The sequence below is a fragment of the Pelodiscus sinensis genome, chromosome 8, assembly GCF_049634645.1.
Source record: "Pelodiscus sinensis isolate JC-2024 chromosome 8, ASM4963464v1, whole genome shotgun sequence".
NCBI lineage: Eukaryota > Metazoa > Chordata > Testudines > Trionychidae > Pelodiscus > Pelodiscus sinensis.
This window is the reverse complement of record NC_134718.1, coordinates 7468689-7490921: the sequence shown is the minus strand read 5'-3', so window position 1 is coordinate 7490921 and position 22233 is coordinate 7468689. Positions and strand designations below refer to the sequence as shown.

At 39.2% G+C, this 22233-nt stretch overlaps 1 protein-coding gene across 4 annotated transcripts in view; it reads right to left on the bottom strand.

The window, feature by feature from the left end:
* Nucleotides 1-22233, bottom strand: part of ADK (adenosine kinase) — a 419027-nt gene that overhangs the window by 282792 nt on the left and 114002 nt on the right. For all 4 annotated transcript variants that reach the window (XM_075935762.1, XM_075935764.1, XM_075935763.1 and 1 more), the window contains one exon: nt 3432-3510. In XM_075935762.1, coding sequence (XP_075791877.1) covers nt 3432-3510 — 79 coding nt within the window. The remainder of the gene's footprint in view (nt 1-3431; nt 3511-22233) is intronic.

The following is a 22233-nucleotide window of genomic DNA, read 5'->3' as shown; positions in this document are numbered from 1 at the left end:
TATATACCAAAGGATACAATTAAAAAAATGAACACATATGAAAAGGACAAATCACATTTCAGAACAGGAGGGGGATGGGGGGGGAAGGAAGGAAGGTAAGTGTCTGTGAATTGATGATATTAGAGGTGGGGAAAGTGGGATGTCTGTGAGCTAATGGTATTAGAGGTGATAATTGGGGAAGCTATCTTGGTAATGGGTAAGATAGTTTGAGTATTTGTTCATTCCTTCTCGGAGAGTGTCGAATTTTAACATGAATGATAGTTCAGAGGATTCCCTTTCAAGTGCAGATGTAAAAGGTCTTTGTAGCAGAATGCAGGTGGTTAAGTCATTGAGAGTCATTGAGTCCTTTCTGGTTAAAATGGCAAGAAACTGTTTTTTCTTTTTGATCTCCTCATCCTCCTTGATTGGATCCACCTCGTCATCGCCAGCCTGATCCTGGCCTGCATATTTATACCTGCCTCTGGAAATTTCCACTACATGCATCTGACGAAGTGGGTCTTTGCCCACGAAAGCTTATGCTCCTACACTTCAGTTAGTCTATAAGGTGCCACAGGACTCCTCGTCACTCCTTCAAATGTAAAGGTTAGGCAATGCACAAAATAATATGAAATCATTACTTAATGTGTGGTTGTAGTCCACGGAGTACTGAAAAAACAGCATTGTTGGTTCCAGGTTTATCTATATCAATTTTGTTCAGAAACACTGAAAATTAAAAGATGTTTATTACAATCACTGCCAGCCTTTCAGACCCAACTGATCCAGAGGTAGCAGAGTGGGGTGGCAGCAGTCCCTGTCTGTGGGGGGTCTGAGATCCCTGCAGACAGAGGCTGCTGGAGGGTAGGGTGCAGGGGAGGTTGCCCTGAAACAGCCCCTGTCCATTGGGGCAGCGGTGGAGAGGGGGCATTGGGGAATAGGTAATGGGGGAAAAATGGCTTTTAAGCCAATTTGCCCCAGCACCGGCTCCTACTTCTCCCCGCCCCTTGTTGCCTTGGAGGATACAGAGGCAGTGGGGAAAGGGGGGCAAGAAAATAAGTAGTCAACGAGATTAACCAATAAACCTAGGTTTATAGGTTAATCTACCAGTTGACTGCTCATTCACATCCCTACATTTTACAATCCCTTTCTTGAACATAAGTGCACCAAAACTGAAAGCACACTCATCCACAAGCCCACTCTGCATGTGTGTTTAAAATCAGTTGTATTATCATTACCAGATTTGGTTTAAAACAGTAAACTATCACTAGTAATTGAAATAGAAAAATAAAATAAACCAAGTGATTGTGCATCTTAATCCCCTATATTAAAAGAACAATTATGAGATGAGCTTTCTTAGATTCCTTTAAAGCAGCCATTACCATGGTCCCTAAAACTCAAAGATGTGAGTTTTGCTGTTTTGCTCCCTCAAACCAATGTTTGCTATTAGACAGGCATATAATATTTATGAAAAAAGTGCAGAAAGATGTTTATAAGTAGTGAAATACTATATTCACAAATCTCAAAATTGGCAGAACTCAAACAATAATACTGTACATTATTAATGATCTGTATACAGCTATCTATATACCTATTTTATAGATTGAATGTAATGAATCCAATTGTTTGCAGGCATTTCAGGGATCTCAGATCAGAGCAAATGAGACATCATGTGAGCTATAAAGCCACATTTTAATGAGATAATCTCATTTTAATTTAACCGTAAACTGCAATCCTAACAAATTCTATTTAACATTTAAGGCAACAACAACAATAAAAAAATCCACCCAAAGGACAAATCCAATATCTAGAATCTACCAAACCAAGTAGTGTTGGATTTGAGATTTTAATCTGGATCCATCATGCTTTGGATCCTTCAGTTTTCAGTGATGTTTACAACCTAGGAAAATTAGGATCTAATTTCATATCAGTGCCCATCAGAAACTAAATGGTGGATAAACTTTAGTTTTTAAAAAGGGAGATAAAGTGGTAAGCAAAGTTTTTGAAATCACTTTTTCCATTATCGCCATTACTCAGGCTTTTGTCAACTCAAACAGTTATGCATTCCCAATTCTCTTCAGGCTCCTAAAGTTGTCACTGCACCACCCAAAAAAAAGCAAAGCAAAACAAAACATGACATTGAGTCTCAGACCCCAGGTCAAACTGAGTTAGACTTACAGGGTTCACGTAGCTACAAAATAGCAGTGTGAATATTTCCACTCAGGTTGGAGCCTGGGTCCTGATATTTACCCACTTGCCAAGTTTGATAACATAGACAGGAATATTACACTACCCATTTTTAGCACCATAGCGCTCACTTGAGCCAGCTCACCGGTGCTCAAACTCGCTGCTGCAGGTTCTGTTTTGCAATGCAGACTTACTTCAGAGCTTATGTCAACTGACTGAAGCTAGTATTATAGGGCTAGACATTCCCACTCAGGATGGAACTCTGGCTCTGAAATCCAATGAGGGGAGTGAATCTGAGAGCTTGGGGTCCAGCCCAAGTGGGCATGTCTATATTTAGCCCTGTGATTCATGCCCCATTAGCATGAGTCACTTCACCTGGGCTCTAAGCCTTACTCCTGAGAGGTTTTTTTGTTTGGTTTATAAACAGTATAGATGTAAACTTAATATACTTTTCTATCATTTATTCTCATTCTCAGAGACTTCTTTGGGGATGAAACACTGTTGAACACATGCTTTTCCTATCCACTATTCTCTGGGTTCCTGCCCTACCATTCTAAGTATTCTATGTGGATTTCATATGTACGGTTATAACTTGTCTCAAAATATATATACAGAATTCACCTGTGTCTTCAACGGACCTTTTGTTATCTTCTGCCTAATTAATTATTATAATTACTATTCTAATTATTTTACTGGCTCTTTCTATAAATAACAAGCTTGTTGACAATACTGCTGCCTGGATAATCTATCAAACTATGTTTCTGATATGACTCCTGACACCACGCAATCACCTCCCAACCAACCCCCCACTCTACACTAAATTTAAAGTTCTTGTTCCAAACTAGATAACTAGATTAGCTTTCATTCACTAGAATGTAACAAAATAATGTCTCCATTATGAAAATGCACAAAAACCTACCTTGGATTAGTACAAGCCCAACTTTATGATATTAATATTTCTAAAATTATCTTCATGTATTAAGTTTTTCATTTCAATCATTAATGAACAAGTTGTAAACCCTTAACAAATAAATGTGATCTAACTGAAGTGTTGGAACCCAAACAAGAACAGTGAGAACAGTGCAAGAGAAAAAAATTAGAGAGAGATTAAAGTGGCTTCTAGAGTAAAGCTCAACTTATTTTAGGACTAACATGCACTTGCTAAGTAATGCTACCAGACAACGTGATTAGTAACTTAGAACACAAAGTTGTTTAACAGTCAACACCTTCAGAATATTTTACAGTTAATTTCTTGTAAAGGAAGAACAAACCTGGGCCACTTTAACAGAATTTTGAGTAGAGCCACCAGCATGATATTCTACATTGAACCTTTTCACAAGTTCTTCAAACCTGTAAGAAACCACAGGGGATGGGGGGGAGAAAGGAAGTCAGATTCTGCAATTTTTCACAGTGTAAAAACTATGTAAGCATCTAGATTAGAAATATATGAGATCATGTTATTTGTAAACAGGAAATTCAGGCATATTAGCTCTTTTACAAGGTGTTAGCTGAGAAAATGCAGACTAAAATAGCATGCTTGCACAGTATGTGCACTAAGCAAATGGCTAAATGACAAAACAAGCAAGTGGTAGCAACTTGATTTCATTCCTTTACAATTATATCATAAATCTAGAACATTCAAAGAATGTCTCAGGACTACAGCATCTGAAGTTAATGCATGATAACAACTTTCAAGCTTTTAAGTATATACTCACAGGTAAAAGAAAAAATAAAGGAAACCAATGAGGAGATACTGATTTCACACTTCCTCTAGCTAAATCTACCATATATTTGACAGAGTTTGTGTATCCGTCCATCCATCTATGAGTCTGTTCAAGAATTCCTCCTAAATGGTAAGAGCTAGGACAAGTAGATTTCCTTCTACCATACTTTAAAGCAAAGTAAGGGTTTGGTTGTGCCAGGACAATGGGATGTATGTGGAATGTGATTGTTTCTCACCAAATGGAGGGCTATAGAAGCATGGATAGTTATACTGCAGAATGACCACATGGGGGCAGAAAGCACAGGGAACATTTATACTCCAGAATGACAACGGCGAATAGTAAGCAAATGTGATGTCACCACCCTGACAGTCTCAGAGAGTCCTACAGCAATTGCTGGCAAGACAGTGCAGCCCCCACCGTCTCAGGGGAGTGGTCCCTGCTACCTCGACAGCCCCAGGCTGGCCTCTGGGAGCAGCCGGGCAGGGCAACCCTGAGGAGCAGCCACCCCCCACCCACCTTCACTGAGCCTCCCACCCCTTGCTCTGAGCACTCTCACCCCAACCCTGATTCCTGCACCCCCTACATTCCCAGCCTCCTGTTCTGAGGTCTTCCCTACCCCCAACCCTGACTCCTGCTCTGCTCCTACCTCCCCACACCTCCAGCTCTGAACCCCCACATTTCCAAGCCCCATCATAACTCTTGTACCCTTCACACTTCCAACCCTGTGGCCTGAAGGATCCTAACAACACTGGGTAAATCTTCTAGTACATAACATAAAAGTTCAATAAGATGCTGTATCTGCTTTAAAACCGTATTCAAATAGCATTTCTTCCAAATGTAACACTATTTTAAAGCATGAAGTTTTAACTTGTTTGTCAGGTGCTGGGGCTTAATAAATTGATCTACTGCTAATTTGAGAAAAATTTGGATATAAATGATAGGAATTGTAAAATGTACATAAATTGTGGCAAACCAATTGACTAGCTTTCGGTTTTCTAGTCCTCTAAGCTGGATCAGTGTGAAAAATAAATTAATTAATCTAAAAGCCCTAGTTGAGGAATGTTTCAAAAGAACACTTGGTTTCACAAGCAGAACCTATTTTCACAATATAAAAATATGTACAAACACAGCTTGATTACTTTAAAAGGAAAAGTCACTGTTTTTAACAAAGCATACATAACATACACGTTAATAATGTCTGGACTGACTAGTTCGCTCTGGTGCATAGCTACCACTGAAAAAAAATAAAAGGACTTTGTTAAAAAATGTAGTGCAAGTTGAATATTTTATGTTCTAGAAAGGCCAATAAATGGTCATTGCAAAAGTAATGTAAAATTTAATTAGGTTTCATTACCATCAAGAAAAAAAGCCAGTATTCAAAAGACATATAGTGAAATCTTACTTCAGGGACCACTTCAAGGGACCAACTAAAATAGCTTAACAGAAGAGGTCTTCTAATAAAGATGGAACAGAATAGTAGTCTACATATTTGTAGTTTTTCTGCAATAATCTCTTACAAATTGAATAGTGATAGAAATGTAGCCGTGTTAGTCTGGGGTAGCTGAAGCAAAATGCAGGACAATGTAGCACTTTAAAGACTAACAAGATGGTTTATTAGATGATGGGCTATCATGTGCCGAAAGTGTCCGTCTGCTATGTACATTGGACAAACATCTCAGACACTTCGCCAAAGGATTAATGCCCACAAAACAGATATCAGACAAGATCACAAAGAAAAAACAGTTTCTTGCCATTTTAACCAGAAAGGACACTCTCTCAATGACTTAACCACCTGCATTCTGCTACAAAGACCTTTTACATCTGCACTTGAAAGGGAATCCTCTGAACTGTCATTCATGTTAAAATTCGACACTTTCCAAAAAGGACTCAACAAACACTTGAACTATCTCACCCATTACCAAGATAGTTTCCCCAATTATCACCTCTAATACCATTAACTCACAAACATCCCACTCTCCCTACCTCTAATATCATCAATTCACAGACACTTACCTTCCTTCCTTCCCCCCCCCCCCGCATCCCGCTCCTGTTCTGCAATGTGATTTGTCCTTTTCATATTTGTTCATTTTTAATTGTATCCTTTGGTATATATGGTTGTGACTACTTTCTTCCACTATTTGATCTGAGGAAGTGGGTCTGGCCCACGAAAGCTCATCATCTAATAAACCATCTTGTTAGTCTTTAAAGTGCTACATTGTCCTGCATTTTGTTACAAATTGAAGGTTGACTAATAAGGATATCCTCTTGCATAAGTTTAAATGAAATTAATATGTTGACTGTATGAAAGTGTATTTCTTTTCATGAATCACAACCCTGATTATTTTCCTCTGCTGGTATATGAATAAGGAGATAATAATGAAAAAAAATGTTTCCCCTCCTTTTAATGTACCTAATTTTCAAGTTTAGCAACCATCCACACAATAAATACTTGTAGCAGGAAGCCTGTGCTACCACAAGAATGCAATTTGTAAAGTCAAGTGTGTAAAAAAGCTGGGAAAGGCTAAGAATTTAAAAACAAGATGGCAACACACCATGAATCCTGGGGATGACTGAACCTGATATTATCGGCAGCAGGAAACCTCATCCATGTATGTAGCTGTTTCAATTGTTTCACATTGACTCAGCTGACGTTCTAGGCTACAGCGTGATTTGGGGAGCTATTTTATGTTGGTTGAGTTGATTTGCATAGCCTCCATCATACAATCAATGAAATTGTTGCAGGCAAATTAGCAGCAAAGTAAGGGTGATGACTGGTTGAATTACCTCTGACATCACAATAGGCTAGGACAATTGTGCCCAAGTTTTTCTGGTCATGCCCTCCCTTACTAGTAGAATCTATCCACACTCCCCTCCTCCATTACTGAACAGTTGGCTCAGAAGAGAAGCTTGTGCTGAAGGTGGTGCTGAGGCTAGAGGCACAACTGGCCTAAGAGGCAGAAAGGCAGTGAGGGCAGGGTGGGCCAGTGATAGGTTAACATGGTGATATTCTGAACACAAAGAGCTCTCAATCATACTCTTGGCCATTTCCATGCCTTCACATTGACTCAATGCACATTTTAGATTTCAGGGTGACTCACAAAATCCTATTATATAAATACAGATTACCTCTAATGCAACAATAAAGAAGGAATTATCACCAGTCAGGAATTATCTATTAAAGAGAGACATTCTTTCAACACATCCACTACTGCCAAAACACAAATCCCAATGGTCATGGTCCAGATCCAGTGTATCTATTTAGATTCTAGTCTGTCTTGTGCTCAAAAGCCATAGTGAAAAATAAATTTATTGGAAAAAAGACTTTATTAGCTGCTATGCAGAAGAAGAAAACAATGCCTGATTTTCAGATTGACTTTAAAGGCCACTCAAGTCAATTTCAGTATGTCTGCTTTTCACTAGTAATGCTATTCCTTATCTTTTATGGTTGAAGTTACACTAGTGTAGACAGAGTGTTGCTGGAAAGTTGAAGCTATTGGCTTAACTCGAAATAAACTATGGAAATTGAGCGATGTCAGTTGCATGGCTTATTTTGAAATAAGGAGTGTCTACGCAGTACTTATTTTGAAATAGAGCATTCTTCCTCTGACTTCCCTTATTCCTCGTACAATGAAGCTGTGTCTACACTGGCGCGATCTTGTGCCAGAGATATGCAAATGAGGCTAAGCGTGGAATATCGCCAAGCCTCATTTGCATACCTAATGAGCCGTCATTTTGCGGAAGAGGCTCTTGCACTAGAAGGAGCTGTCTACACTGCCCCTTCTTGCACAAGAAAAACCCTCTTGCGCAATGCCGTTATTCCTGAAATAATCAGCGTAGTCCCCCTGCCCCCGGCCCCGCATGTCGCCCAGTCCAGCACTAAATCTGGGGAGGACACTTCTAGTGAGTTCACAAACTTTTTCTAAATATAAGCGGGTTAAGGCAATGGGGCATGAGGCATGGTGCTCTCTGTGCCTACACAGCAAGGGGACCCAGAATAGTTTGTTAATTTGTCTGCAGATGGAGCAGGAGACTTGTAAGCACAGCTCCATGAAGCTCTCACATAGGAACTCTTTGACCCTTCTCACAAGGTTTTTGGGGAGGCCAGCCTTATGACATCCTCTGATGTAGGACACCATTCCATGCCAAGCCACCAGGAAGTAGTCTGACATCATTGAACCAAAAAGGTGGAAAACATAAGGCCCAGATTTATGGCCACATTCAGTTAGCATATGCGTCCTATCACTCTGTGTGATTGATATCTTGCATGGCAACCTGTGGGTAGGAGGTGGGGAAGCTATTATCACTCTACCTTGGAAACTGCACGTGCTAGATACAGATTCCCCACCCCACCTCCACCTCCTGTGGGCAGGAAAAGCAGGACTCTCCCCAGGAAGCCACATGTGCAAGACACAGCTGAAAGCCATCCTCTACCACCACCACTCTTCTGTGTGCTGGCTCATGCCCTGGCTGGCCCCTTACCATGCCTGCCTGACTCCAGTTCAAGTGTATCCTGATGCTTCCCTGAGTAGTCTGTGCACCTGTTGTTAAGCACCTGCTTTAAAGCAAACATTTCATCTTGCATGGAACACATCTCCTTTGTCTTTACAGAGACCTCCTGGGGTGTAGGCTAACATATATTTGCTGTAAAGTCTGCCTTTGTAACTTTACTTTCCAGCTGGTACATCAGCCACATTGGTGTGTACTCCTCTTCTTACAGCATTTGCCCGCTGGCTCAGATCCTCAGGTGAAAACACATGAGACACGACAGGTTCCATGAGCATATGGTCTGCATGCACTTCCTCATGGAGGAGATATGGGCAGAAGCGCCTGGACCAGATCGTGGAGCAGCTGGAGAGCAGAGCTGCCAGGGAGCAACTGGCGAGACAGCATGAGACCACATTTGCCTTCCTGACTGCTGTTATGTAGTGTGTGGTGTATTGTCTCAAAAGAGTCTCTTCCCAGAACCACATCCACCCCGATGACAGCCCCAGGTCCTCCCTCCCCCAGCGCCAGGGCTTCCACTCCCCAGGGTTACCAGGAGCCACTAGGGTCCCAGGACATGGAGAGAGGGAGAGGAGACTCAAGAGTAGCCATATTCTCCAGGCCCTCAGGAGGCAAAAGGCAGTCCATCTCGTGTTTTTGAGCCCCCTCCCCCTTCCCACTTCTTTCTTTTCCTTGATGTTTTCCCTTAATAAAAAGTCATGTTCTTTGACCAACCATCTCTTTTTTGCTTGAACTGTGGCGGGGGGAATTAAAGGCAAACACAGGGACAACTTGTGGAGAGACAGACGGTAGAATCTCAAAAGAGGCCTTGCATAAAACTGTCCTTCAAGGTGTCTCGGATTTGCGCTGCCCCTTGCTGTGGAGCGCCAGTGGTTGGGGGTACACAGCCCCTCCTCGCCTAATGGCAGCCCACCCCCATCCCCAGGTCAGCCCCAGGACAAAGTCAGTGGCCAGGGTGTGCAACCCCTCCTGTCCCCCAGCTGGAACTGGAAAAAAAGCCAGAGGATTGGGTGCACTCCACCGCTAACTCCAGGCCACCCTGGGCAGAAGCCAAAATGCATGGCCCCACCTCTGCCCTGGGCTGGACTGGGCTGGACCCAGGCAATGCCAGGTGTATACTACTTCTAGCAGTATATTTAAGTAAGTACTCTGGAATTCAATCATCATTATCAAATAGGGGATCACCCATTTAGTTTCAAAACTAAGGTGAATAGAAATTAACCTTACATTAAAGTCCACTAATTGTGTCCAAATTTACATCTAACTTTTCAATAATATATATTTACACTCAAAAATCTCAACTAGTTTAGCTCATATTTAGCAATGGATATATAATTAGTTTCAATAGCTTTAGTTTTTATTTTTTTAAAAATCTCTGTTAAAATACTTAAGACAATATTTTTTTGGGGGGGGAAGGGAGGATGACTACCTGACCCATATAATCTATCCTGTCTTGTCCCCACACATCTCTCTTTACATGTGACAATGGACATAATTGTCCAATAATTATTCGTGTACTTCAATATTCTGTTAAAGGTGAGAGTTATGACCTCTTTCTATTTCTACAATAATTCTCCATTTAAAATGTTTCAATAATGAGATACCCATCCTAGCAAACTAACGACAGGCTGGCAATTAGAAAGAATCACAAACTAAATTACTACATATGCTTTTCACAGCCATCCACACTACTAATTATCTACCAACTGTATGCCAAGCAACTGCAACCTCTACTGATAGCAATTTGCTGAAGGAAAAAAGCAACAATATGTCTCATAACAACATCTTCTCAAATAAAGAAATGCAACAACAACATGGCAAGATTTGTAAAATTGAACTGGCTTATTACATTTTCTATCAGCTTAAATGCTTGCTGTCCAATCCATATGGTTACTTTTGTTATTTTTGTATCCAAGAGCATAACAATTAAAATATTAATCCCTTTACCTGAAAATATCTACTACTACACCTGTGTTGGTGCATGAGGGGTAACTCAAGAGCTATTTGTATTAATATGCAATAGAGCTTTTCTTTATTTAGAGCTGTGACTTCTAGACTGCATCTAGACTGGCATGATTTTGCTGCCTGTCTACACTGGCCGCGAGTATTTGCGCAAGAACACTGACTTTGTAATGTACAAAATCAGTGGTTCTTGAGCAAATACTCTGACACTCCCGCTCAGGGATAAGCCCTCTTGCACAAGTATTCTTGCACAAGAGGGCCAGTGTAGACAGCAACGTTAATTTCTTGCGCAAGAAATCCCGATGGCTAAAATGGCCATCGGAGATTTCTTGCACAAGAGAGCGTCTACACTGGCACGGATGCTTTTGCGCAAAAGCAAATCTTCTGCACAAAGGCACATGCCAGTATAGACGCTCTCTTGCACAAATATTTTTAATGGAAAAACTTATCCATTAAAAGTATTTGCGCAAAATCATGCCAGTCTAGACGCAGCCCTAGTGTACTTAATTACTTTACTCTTGTCTATGTGATGAAGGTTTGGCTACTATCATGAGAATGGCTTCTAAACTAAACTAAATATGCAGTAACTGGCATCAGATAAAATATTGTCTATAATATCTCAATCACAAGGTGACAGCCAGTAAGAGAAAATTACTTTCAATTATTCCATTGAATTAGGCATGCAGCCAAGTCTTTGACTGCTGCCCTTCACCATTTATTGGTCATAATTATTTTTATATGTCTAATTTCATCATGTTTTATATAATGACGTCTTCAAGAACCTTCAATAAATTTTTCAGTTGAAAGAAAATGCATACAAACGCAAGGAAATCTCTTTTGCTGCATGCCTTCAATGTCATGATAAGGACAATATAAATGAAATATGTAAATTTATTCACAGGAGTCCGGAAATCAACTAGTAACCTGAAATTTAAGACAGACAACATTTTTAAATTGGGTTTTCATTTTTAAAAATTAACATTTGGACAGGCAAAAAAAAAAGTATATGATGATTGGGGGGGAGAGGGGGGCGAGTGAACTTGCTGTGCCATGTCCACACTATACCTGGCCTATGGATAGGAAATTCCATAGGATAGGGGTGTCAGTCTAGCATCTTCCACGAGAGTTGAATTTGCTTTTCTATTTTTGTTTTAGGGAAAAATGTAACTGGACTAACAATCTTTCAAGCCTATGGATAATAATGCACCTTGCATATACACTATTATATCTAGAGAAACGTAACTTTATGAGCTAGGTTAACATTGCTATTTCTGGTTCTGCAATTGATGGTCTTTCTGAATATTTCATAAGTCCCTGCCATGTGAAGAATTCTGGCTTCTCTGTCAATCTTAGGACATTCTCTTCAACAACACAACCATAAATGTCACCATCAGCACCATCAAGAAGGCTATGAGTTTGGTATAATAAATTAGGTCATATTTTAGTAAAAACATGTTTGCAACAAAAGCAGCACATGTTTCTAGGTATGGTACTGCTGACCAATGTTAGAATTGACCAAAAAGACTGCAAGAATGTTCATGTTTTCGTAAACAACCCTGACAAGAATATGGCATCTGTCACTTGCCACAAATAAAAGCTGATGCTGAAGAATATATCTCAACAAGACACTCTCTTTTTATGAGACTTGGAAAGCAGAAAAAGCAACTTAAGAGTATTACTAAAATTCAGATTTATTTTTATATTGTAGAAGCCACCCAGAGCAGAGCTTCACTGTGCCCAATACTGTTATTAAAAACATTTGGGAAACGTCAGTCCTTGCCACAAAGATTTTACAGTCTAAAAATCTACTTGAGACAAAACCAAAAAGCATATGCCAGACAAAGATGGTATCCATTAATTGTTATCCTCATATCTTCTAAGTAAAGTGTCAAAGATGAAAAAGGGGTGTTCGTGTGAAGTTTAAAGTAGGGATGTTAAAATTAGTTTAATCAAGTAACCGTGTAACTGCGGAAAATTTCAGCGGTTACTCATGGGGTGGCATTTGGCTACCACCTGCTCCATTGCACTGCTGCCTCAGTGAGGAGAGGTGGCTCCCCAGCAGCCTACGTGTAATCATGACGGTTAACTGATAAGCCCAGGTTCATCTGTTAACTGTGTACACGTTTACACTTTCATGTCCCTAGTTTAAGTGCATTAACTTTCTGGAATGGAGTATTTAAAATCATGCACACAAGACAAAAGGTACTAAGTGACTTTGCAAATTAAGTCTTATTTTCAAAAGTGACTTAGACATTAAGGAACTTAGACCCCATTGACTTCTGAAGTCTCTTTTGAAAAAAAGTTGGCACGCACAGTGCAGCTGCCAATATTACTACACAAATCTTAAATTTTATTTATTTATAAATGGGCCTGATTCTGCAATGCACATCTGTCTTGCACGAGTGTCAGTCCCTTGGCCTCAATACAATTATTCTTGATTTAAATTATTGTAAGTGAAATCAAAATCACCCCCTATAAGTCTAACATTGCAAACTCTTAGGTATGAATTCCAATCATTTATTTGTGGATTAGAGAAGTAACAGTAGTGTTTTAAACATCAGCAAAACAATTTAACCATCTTCCTTTATTCACACATATTGTGAACATAGAACAATTGATAGTCTCCTACTGCATACTGATTTATACCATTCTGGATATTTATATATAAATGTTACTTTTTTTTCAGAAGTGCTTAAATCCTATTTCCAAAGTGATTTAGAAACTTTAGAGCTTAACTAGTTGACTTCTGAAGGAGAAAAAATACTTATAAAATGGGGCCATAAATGAGTACCAAAAAAAATAAAATAAACACCATTCTCCACAAGTTACACACTGAGAAAAATGCCTGAAAAGCCACTGATGCAGATGTCAAAGCCACTTTATTTTCAAGTAGTAAAAAGAAGCATAGTTCTTTATTTTTCAGCTAGATGGGTTTTCTTGGGTTGTTTTCTTAAGTATCTGCTTGTTACCCAGGATGAACCTATAGCACTCACCAGCAGGGAGTCACATTTTTAAAAGCAGCTGCAGAGGAAGAGGGAAAACTTGGGGGTGGGGGGGGGGGAGATTTATTTGTTTTTTTCTGTTTCTTTTGTATATTAGAAATTTAGGTCCTATCTAAACTATTTTCCCAAAAGATTTTCAGTCACATTATTCAAATCCTTTTGTTTGTTTTGGTAACTCATAATTCCTGACAAGCAATTAAGAGGAAAGATATTTGTTAAAAGTTCAACATCTTCGCAACTTGCAGCTTTAATAAGATTGTTTTACCCTGTTTGGGGAGGTTTTGTTTGTATGTCATGTCACCTTCCCTAACATTTTCCCTATTCTCTGTCCACGGTGGGTCTGGGTGCATAGGACACAGGAGCTGCTCTGGGCATCTGTAGCAGCCCCTGTCAGTGGCGGACCCGGGGGGCTGCAAGCAGGGCGCTGCTTCAGCCCAGATGGCCTGGAGGAGCCTCCCGCCCCTGCAACTAGTTAACCAGTTATACTTAAGTTTAACCAGTTTATCTAGTAAATGGTATTTTACATCCCTAAGATACTGTAGTAATCATAAGTACATAAGAATGGCTATACTGTGTCAGACCAAAGATACAGCTAGCCCAGTATCCTGTCTTCCAATAACAGGTAATCGTCAAGTGATACCTCTCCTATCATCCATTCCCAGCTTCTGGCAAAATAGAAGCTAGGACACTCCTACCTATCCAGGTTAAAAGTAATCAATGGACCTAGCCTCCATGAACTTATTTGGGTTTTTTTTAAACGTGTTAAAGTCCTTGTCATCACAATATCCTCTTGCAAGGAGTTCCACAAGTTGACTGTGTGTTGTGTGAAGAACTACATCCTTTTGTTTTAAACTTGTTACCTATTAATTTCACTAGGTGAGCCCCCTAATTCTTATGTTATGGGAACAAGTAAATAACTTTTCCTTATTTACTTTCTCCACACCAGTCATGATTTTATAGCCCTCTATACTATTCCCCGTAATCCCTCTCCTATAGTCCATTTCCAGACAGAGGCGAGGAACACCCACAGAGTAATCTCTGTCTGTGGGGAGCTTGCACCCCCCCATGGACAGGGGCTGATGCCACCCTGAGCTGTATCAGAAGCAGCAGCGCAGGGTGGCAGGCAGCCAGTTTGCAAGAGAAACTCGTTTTTAAACTCCCATCTGCCACCCCGTGCTGATAGATAGGCAGCAGCATGGGATAGCAGGGGACTCTGCAGGAGTGGGGCCAGAGTGTACTGTCTACTGGCCCTGCCTCAGGGAGACTATTGAATAGTTGTGTAACTGATCATATTTTATGTGGTTTCACAAATATTCAATTATACACTATCTAACATCCATAGTTCATTCCCTCTGGAGCACCTGGCCACTGGTCACTGTTGAAAGATTCTTCTTAATCCCTATCTACCTAAAGCAGTTTTAAGTCTTCTTTGCGTTGCCAAGAATGGCAGGGCTGAGAACTTGGCTCAATGGGTTGTTCTGTGCCCAGATGTATTTTTCTAGAATTCTATGTGTCATTGCTGACAGTGCTAAGTGTGCTTTTAGCGTCGTCTCAAACTTGTTCACAAGCACTTACATTTTAGAAAAGCTTAGAAGGTCAAATTACGAAGCTTAGAAGGTCAATGACGAAGGTCAAATTAACTTAATTCTTTCAAGGTTTGATCTCATCATGAATCAGTTCACATTGTTTGTATCTGTGCATATTTGGATGTGGTAGAAAAGAACTGAAAAGCAAGCTAGCAGCCATATTAGAAGTACAGGTTGGACCTCCCCGGTCCGGCATCCTTGAGACCTGATGGGTCCTGTTGCTGGACTGGGGAAAGTCATTTCTGCCCTCCCCCACTTTGCTCTCCCATCCATGGCCTTGCTACCAACTTCCCGTCCTTCAGTGGTACTCCCACTGACGCAAGCAGAGCCCTGCTGCTGGGCTGCTGCCCCATGGGGCAGGCCCCCCCCCCCCCATTGCTGGTGTTCAGTTATACCACTGGACAGCAGCCCCACTTGTACTTCAGTCTCTCTGGACAGCCCCACTGCCTCCTGGCCTCACTGGGCAGCTCCGGTGGGCAAGAGCAGGACTGCCGAGCTCCCAGTTTTGCTGCCACTACTGGGCTCTGAGCCACAGCCCTCTGAGGGACTCTCTTGTCCTAGAACACCTTCCAGATCAGGGATGTTGCTGGACCAGAGAGTCCTGATTAAGAGAGGTTCAACCTTCACTTACATCATTTCTTCTGGTTATACTATGTATTTTATATTTAAGGCACTAGTGAAAAGCAGTCTAAGAATGTTCAGAGACATCCAGTAAAAGAAAAACGTATATATATTTTGACTATAAGTTCTTACAAGTCAACAAGACATGAACAAATTACTGTTGATTCACAAATGTAGATTTAACTGGAACAAAGACTTATTGCACATACATTTGATGTTTGAGTTCAACATTTCATACATCACCTATATTTAATATAGTGCAGTTACTCTGTCATTGTAACTTGCCCTACTCTATTGTTTAATACTGTAAAATTAGTCATATAGGAGGAAATGTTTTGATTAAATAAAGCTTTTGTTTTACCATTTTTTGTTGTAGTAAACACCCCTTATTATTATATTTGAGGAGAAAGGTCAATTTAGACTTATATTTCCTCATGGTTTTGCAATGTAACTTAAGTTTATTAGCAGTTTACAAGTTCCTAAAGTGACAATTAGATACCGAAATGTGAGTATACTGTAAGAAATTTGTTTCTGTTCTAGTCTGTTCTGTCCCTGTCCTTAGATCTTGGGAAAGGTAGTGTATGAGGGAAAGGATGTGTGTTGGTGTTTTGTGTCGCTTTAGCCCAAGCAGCATCTCTGACAGATGAAAAGAAGTCGATGGCTCCCTGTTATTGGAATTTTAAGATAGGATCTGTTTTAGATGAGACTCTGAAAAGCATTTGGAAAATCTCAGAGAGAAAAAAATGTAGATACTAACTATAGGATTTTGAGGTGCTAGTGAATTGATTGGACACGTTTGTTTGCTACTTGGTTAAAGACTTCATTATGTTCACCACGTTTTTCATTATTTGGTGTAAAGTTAATTTTTCATCCCCTTGATTTCACACATGTTTTTTCTCTATTCTGTGGAACATGCAGAGGTGAATCTGTACAGATTATAGGTTTCTAATGCTCATGTCCAACAACTTTCCCTTAAATCACTTCCTTAGCTGTATAGTCCATGGATTATAAAAGTTGTTTTTATAAGCATGTATCCATTTTAACTATTTGTTAAATGATTTAAGGGGGGGAAAGTAAAATATTATGAAATGCAAATTATTAATATAATTATATAGTAGACAGAAATTCACAATTTGTATGTGCATGTTCATGTCCGTGTACTGCATGTATATACAGTATCTACTAGTAGTGTCTTTTGCAAGAAGTAGAAGCAGAAGCCTGTTATTAAGACTGCTTTCTAGTAATCTGGAATCATAATTGATTTATTTTTATATTTTTCATCTTTTTTAGAGATAAAATCTTAATAATCAGTTTTATTTAGTATTGCCAGACACTTCTGAAAACAATTCTGGGTATCTTCATGGATATATTGGGAATAGGAGGGTGGGGTATACGTGTGGGAAAATTCAAATTTAGAATAAAAGTGGCCTTCATATTTTAGAACTTTTCAAGGAACACTTATGTAAAGCTGCCTGACTTTCTACTGGAGAAAGAAAAAAATTTGAAGAAATGCCTTTAAATCATGATCCTTAAGAGCTGATGTTTTAACCTTACTTTTGAAAGACTGTTACTTTTTTCATCTTGTTTCACTATGCCTAAATGCAAACATATGTGGAAAATGTTCTTTTGGCTTTTATCAAACTGACATTTAATTGCATTTTTTTCAACCTCGCTAACATTTGTGGTAAAATATTTCAAAGCTATTAATCTTACAATTTGCCTATGCATTTTTTTCTTTCTTCTATTAACATTTGGTACTCATAAGCCAAACCTGTTTAGAATTACTGATTTATTTTATTTTTGTAATTTGCTGTTTGTTTGGATGAAGTGGTTAGGAAAATACTTAATATGAAATTCTAGTTTGCAGTAGTAAATACTCCCATGAAGAGTAATTGGTTTTAAAATTCACTGAAAAAGATCATAATCAGTTATATTCAAATATAACTTATCCACCATATTCCTAAAATACTTCAACTCTTCTGTCCTGCTAGCTGAACACAGTGGTAATTTGTCATCATCGTCTTCTTTTTTGGTATATTTTTGTTCTTCAACAGGAATCTGGAACTCCCTTAATTCTGAATCAGTCTAGTGCAGGGGTCGGCAACTTTTCAGAAGTGGTGTGCCAAAATTTAACTTATTCACTTCTGTTTACGGATATGCATGCCGGGGGAAGGAGGAGTCTGGGGTAGGCTGGGTAAGGTGACCATATTTTCTGAACCTGTTGCAGCAAGGGTGAATGGTTTAACTTAAATGATTAAACAAGCGTTTTGACTTTGTCATGTTAGTTTACCAAACTTTATTTTAAATAAAATAAAATATTAATTTATGCCCAACACAAAAGGTTTCAATGTTTTCTTTATTTATGATGAGGGAAGGGGGAGGGACTTTTTTGGGTCAGGGGCCACTGACCCACAGAAAAATCAGTTGGGGACCACACAAGTGAGAAGAAAAAAACACTCTTTCAAAACCTTTCAACCCTCATTGATGTGGCCCCCAACTGAGACACACCTCACTCTTCTGGTGCTCCAAAGTAGAGCAATCTTTCGACATCATAAAATATAAACTGTCTCCACATAGTCTCTTTCCTGTTCCCCAAACCTAGGCTCATAGGTATGCTGGAGGCAACATTTGCCTACTACATTCCCTACAGATGTGTCAATATCTGTCCTAGAATCCTGACTATATAGACCATCGTTTACTTTATTACTATTATTTCTTATTTCTAATATAAAACTTATGCATGTGTGCCTCACATCGATATAAGTACTGTACTCTTCATTAAAACTATTTGAAAAAAAACTTTCCTGCCTCAGAGTATTCTACTATAGAATGGGAAGAGAACAGAAAAGGCGAGAACACAAGCACTCTAAAAATCAGATACATTCTTAATAGGGATGCTAAAATGTGTTTGTTTTTGTAAACGTGTAACCACTGAAATTTACAGCGGTTACACATTTACATGCAGAGGTGGGGGATCGGCAGGAGCCAGTGCTCGGAGGAAGCCAGCTTTTAAGCCAGCTCCCCATGAGCAATGGCTGTTGCCTGCCACACCACTCCCCACCCTCTGCAGCTTCTGTATCGGAGCCTGCAAGGGGTGGCAGGTGGCTCTGTGGCAGCTGATACACAGGGGGAGCCAACTTAAAAACTTGCTCCCCACACATTCTGGCTCCCGCCTTCCTCCCCTCTGCCTCTGACACAGAAGCAGTAGGAGTTTGAGGGGCTACATGCAACCATTAGAGCCCAGATTCATCAGTTAATCTTGTAAATGGGTACGCATTCACATCTGCACTTTTTAATCTTTCCAACAACGAAAATGTTATCTGTTCTTTAGTAAAGATGCAGGATGAAATGTAATACTGCACACTTTAGAAAATATTTGCTTTACAAAATGAAAATAAAATTAGAGATCATAACCCTAATTATTTAATAATCACATGAGACGGTTTCCAGTTTGCACAGTAGAAACCAGAAGTTAACCGTCAATAATTCTTTAGGAAATGCTAATTGAAGCTGCAATTTCACAAGCATCAAATTACTCCAGTTCACATCAAAGTGAAATTTTGTTTAATTTAACAGAACATTTTCAAAGAACGTTTAATATTAAAATCATCAAGTCATCACACAAGAGATCTTCACTCTTATCCTTGCTACAATTTGCATTAACTTAATAAAGCTGCTCATGAAACCATCCTAAGCCTCCTTCAAAAGGGTGATACCTATAAAAAAAAAGACTTGCTAGTGTTACATCAGATCAGTAACTTTACCATTTTTACTTTTATCCATCAATATAACAGACTTAAAAGCAAAAATTGTTCAAAATAGAAATGAACATTTTTAAGAATGTGGTTTCCAATTCAAAGCACATAAAGTATCTGATAGGTCTGCACAAACTAACTCAGACTAATTGCATCCATACATAGTATGCCTGGATTTCGAAAATTCTATCCAAGTAAAATCGCCATTTGGTTAGCAAATGCAAAATAATTACTGATGATATTAATAACCAATATTCTATAAACTAGTTTGTTGATTTTTTCAGTTACCAAAAAAATCCATGTCAATAATGACACTGCTGCAATATTTGTCAATTATCTGCGTGCTTTATCACCTTGTGCAGCCTCTGTCCATAGCAAGCCTCCAATGGACCCCCCTCCCACCCCCCAAACAGGGGCTGCTGCCACTCCATGCTGCTGCCTTTGTATTAGCCAGCTCACGAGGGAAACTGTTTTTTTAAATATCAGAGGGGTAGCCGTGTTAGTCTGAATCTGCAAAAGCAGCAAGGAGTCCTGTGGCACCTTACAGACTAACTGAAGTGTAGGAGCATAAGCTTTCGTGGGCAAAGACCCACTTCGTCAGATGCACTTCGTGGTTTTTTAAACTGGCTCTCCTTAAGGACCAGCTCCCGACTGCTACCCCGCGCTGCTGCCTCTGATAGAGAGGGGCCAGAGGGGCTCCCTGGGAGAGGGGCCGGACTGCACTGGTTGCTGGCCCTGCCCATAGGGACTATCAAATAGTCTTGTAACTGCTAACATTTCATGCAGTTACATGGCTATTCAATTACACAATATCTAACATCCCTACAAATCTCAGAAACAAACAAAATAAGCACAGCGAAACTTAGTTTTAGTGAGCACAATCATAAGATAAAGACCCATTTTACTTCATCAGTCTAAGCTTTCCAATAAAATATTGCTGGTTAAAAATGATCATTTAAGGCAAGGACTTACTTAATGATGGTTCTTCGCTCAGATTTCACTTTTTCATAACAAAATGCAATACTCATTGTGACAGATGGGTATTTTGAAACATATAATTATGCATTCAATTTCTGAATCTTTGTGTACTTACCTCATGTGGTCTTGGATAAGTAGTTCCAGAAATGCACCTAACTAACATGCCAAAACTTGTATTTTCATTTACCACTACTGGGAGTTCTGCAGGAAACTATGTCCTCTCAAAGATATTAACCATGAATCATTAAGAATAATAGCTTTGCATGTTAGTTTGTAAGTGAATGTATTAACAAAGATACTGCTTATTGTCATATCTGTGGGGACTGACAGGAAACGTAAGTCATGTGCAAACTGGTTTTGGGAGAAGATGTGAGAAGGAACCAAAGCACTTGGACTTTGGAGAAGACAAAGATCCTGGCACTCCTCTAAAGCAAAACTATTGATCTTGGCTGAAAAAGTTCCTGAGACTGGATACACACAGTGTGCCTTGAGAGAATGAGAAACTTTATTTTCTCTCCAGCAGTTTGTCTCTAATATGTAAGGTATTTATGTTATTTAACACAGATTCAACAACTAAATCTGTGGCCCACTTAGCAACAATTTTCATATTGATATACAAGCTAACTTACATTTTCTCTAGTATGCCAATAAATTTTCATTTTAGCTTGAATAACCCAAATTGGAGGTAGACTCTTGAATTAGTGTATGCAACATTCAGACACCACTATCCCTGTTTGTCTTTAATTGCTCGATTACTACCATCAGCTTACTTGCACCAACATTTATAAAAATAACTTTTTTTCACTGAGACAATTACTCACTAAAACAAACTCTAATCAGTTTTAGAGTTTAGTCACCTAATATAAGGAGAAGTGGGCAATAATTCCAAACAGCAATCAAACAAGCAGTGCAAAAGAAATTAGCTTGAAAATCAACTACCCCCTCATCCCAAAAACTATGAAAATCTCATTAAAAAAAAAGAGTCACAATATGGAATAAAAAGCAACATTAAAAGTTTCCATATGACACATCTTGACAATTTGCCATTATTCTTTCCATGCATCTTATTTGCAGCATCCTCTTTCATGCAGTCCTCCAGGTTGTAATAGTTTTATAAACTAATCATTCATATTATTGAATTTGGGGAACTCAACAATTGAGGTAAGATTAGTTTAACACCTTTGAGCAATTACCACCCAAGTAGAGAGATATAAAAAAAGTAATTTTTACACCAATGAGACACAGCAAATATATGCCTACATCAATAGCCACCAAACTGAACAAGCAGCATGGTGAAGAGGAAGAAAACAAAGGGAGAAAGTGTAGATTCTCCTGCAGAAAGAAAACAATTCTTTTCAGTGTGCACATTCTACAGAAGGAACCAAAACAAAGATGTTGCATAAGCTTTATAAAACAGCATACAGAATTTTGTTTTCTGTCAATGACAGAAACTCACTCTTGACACCTCAGCATAGGGAAAACTATTGTTAACTTCTGAACCAAGTGCTTTCTGCTAAAGCAGATTCCTTGGGTATCAACTGTATTTTAAATTACATGCTGAATGTTTCATTCTCATATTTGTAAAAGGTACTCTGGGCATCAATTAAACTTTTCTAAACAATGTTTATCACTAGAATAGTCACTAGATTTTTCATCATACTTTAATAGTTGAGATTTTCGTATATTACACAATAGAGGCATCCTTCTCCGTATACAATGTTTACACGTGGGTGATAAATCTCTATTTTAAGTTTCATTCACTTGACAGAATGTCCCCTGCAGAGATTAGCCTATTATTATTTGCTGCAGACCCTGAAAGCAAAAAGAGGCCCATTTTCTCCAGATGACTCATTAACAGGCAGCAAAGAATGAAGTGTTCCAGCTTGAAATGCCAAGAGCTAAAAATAACTTCATCCCACAGCCTCAGATGATTCAGTCCATC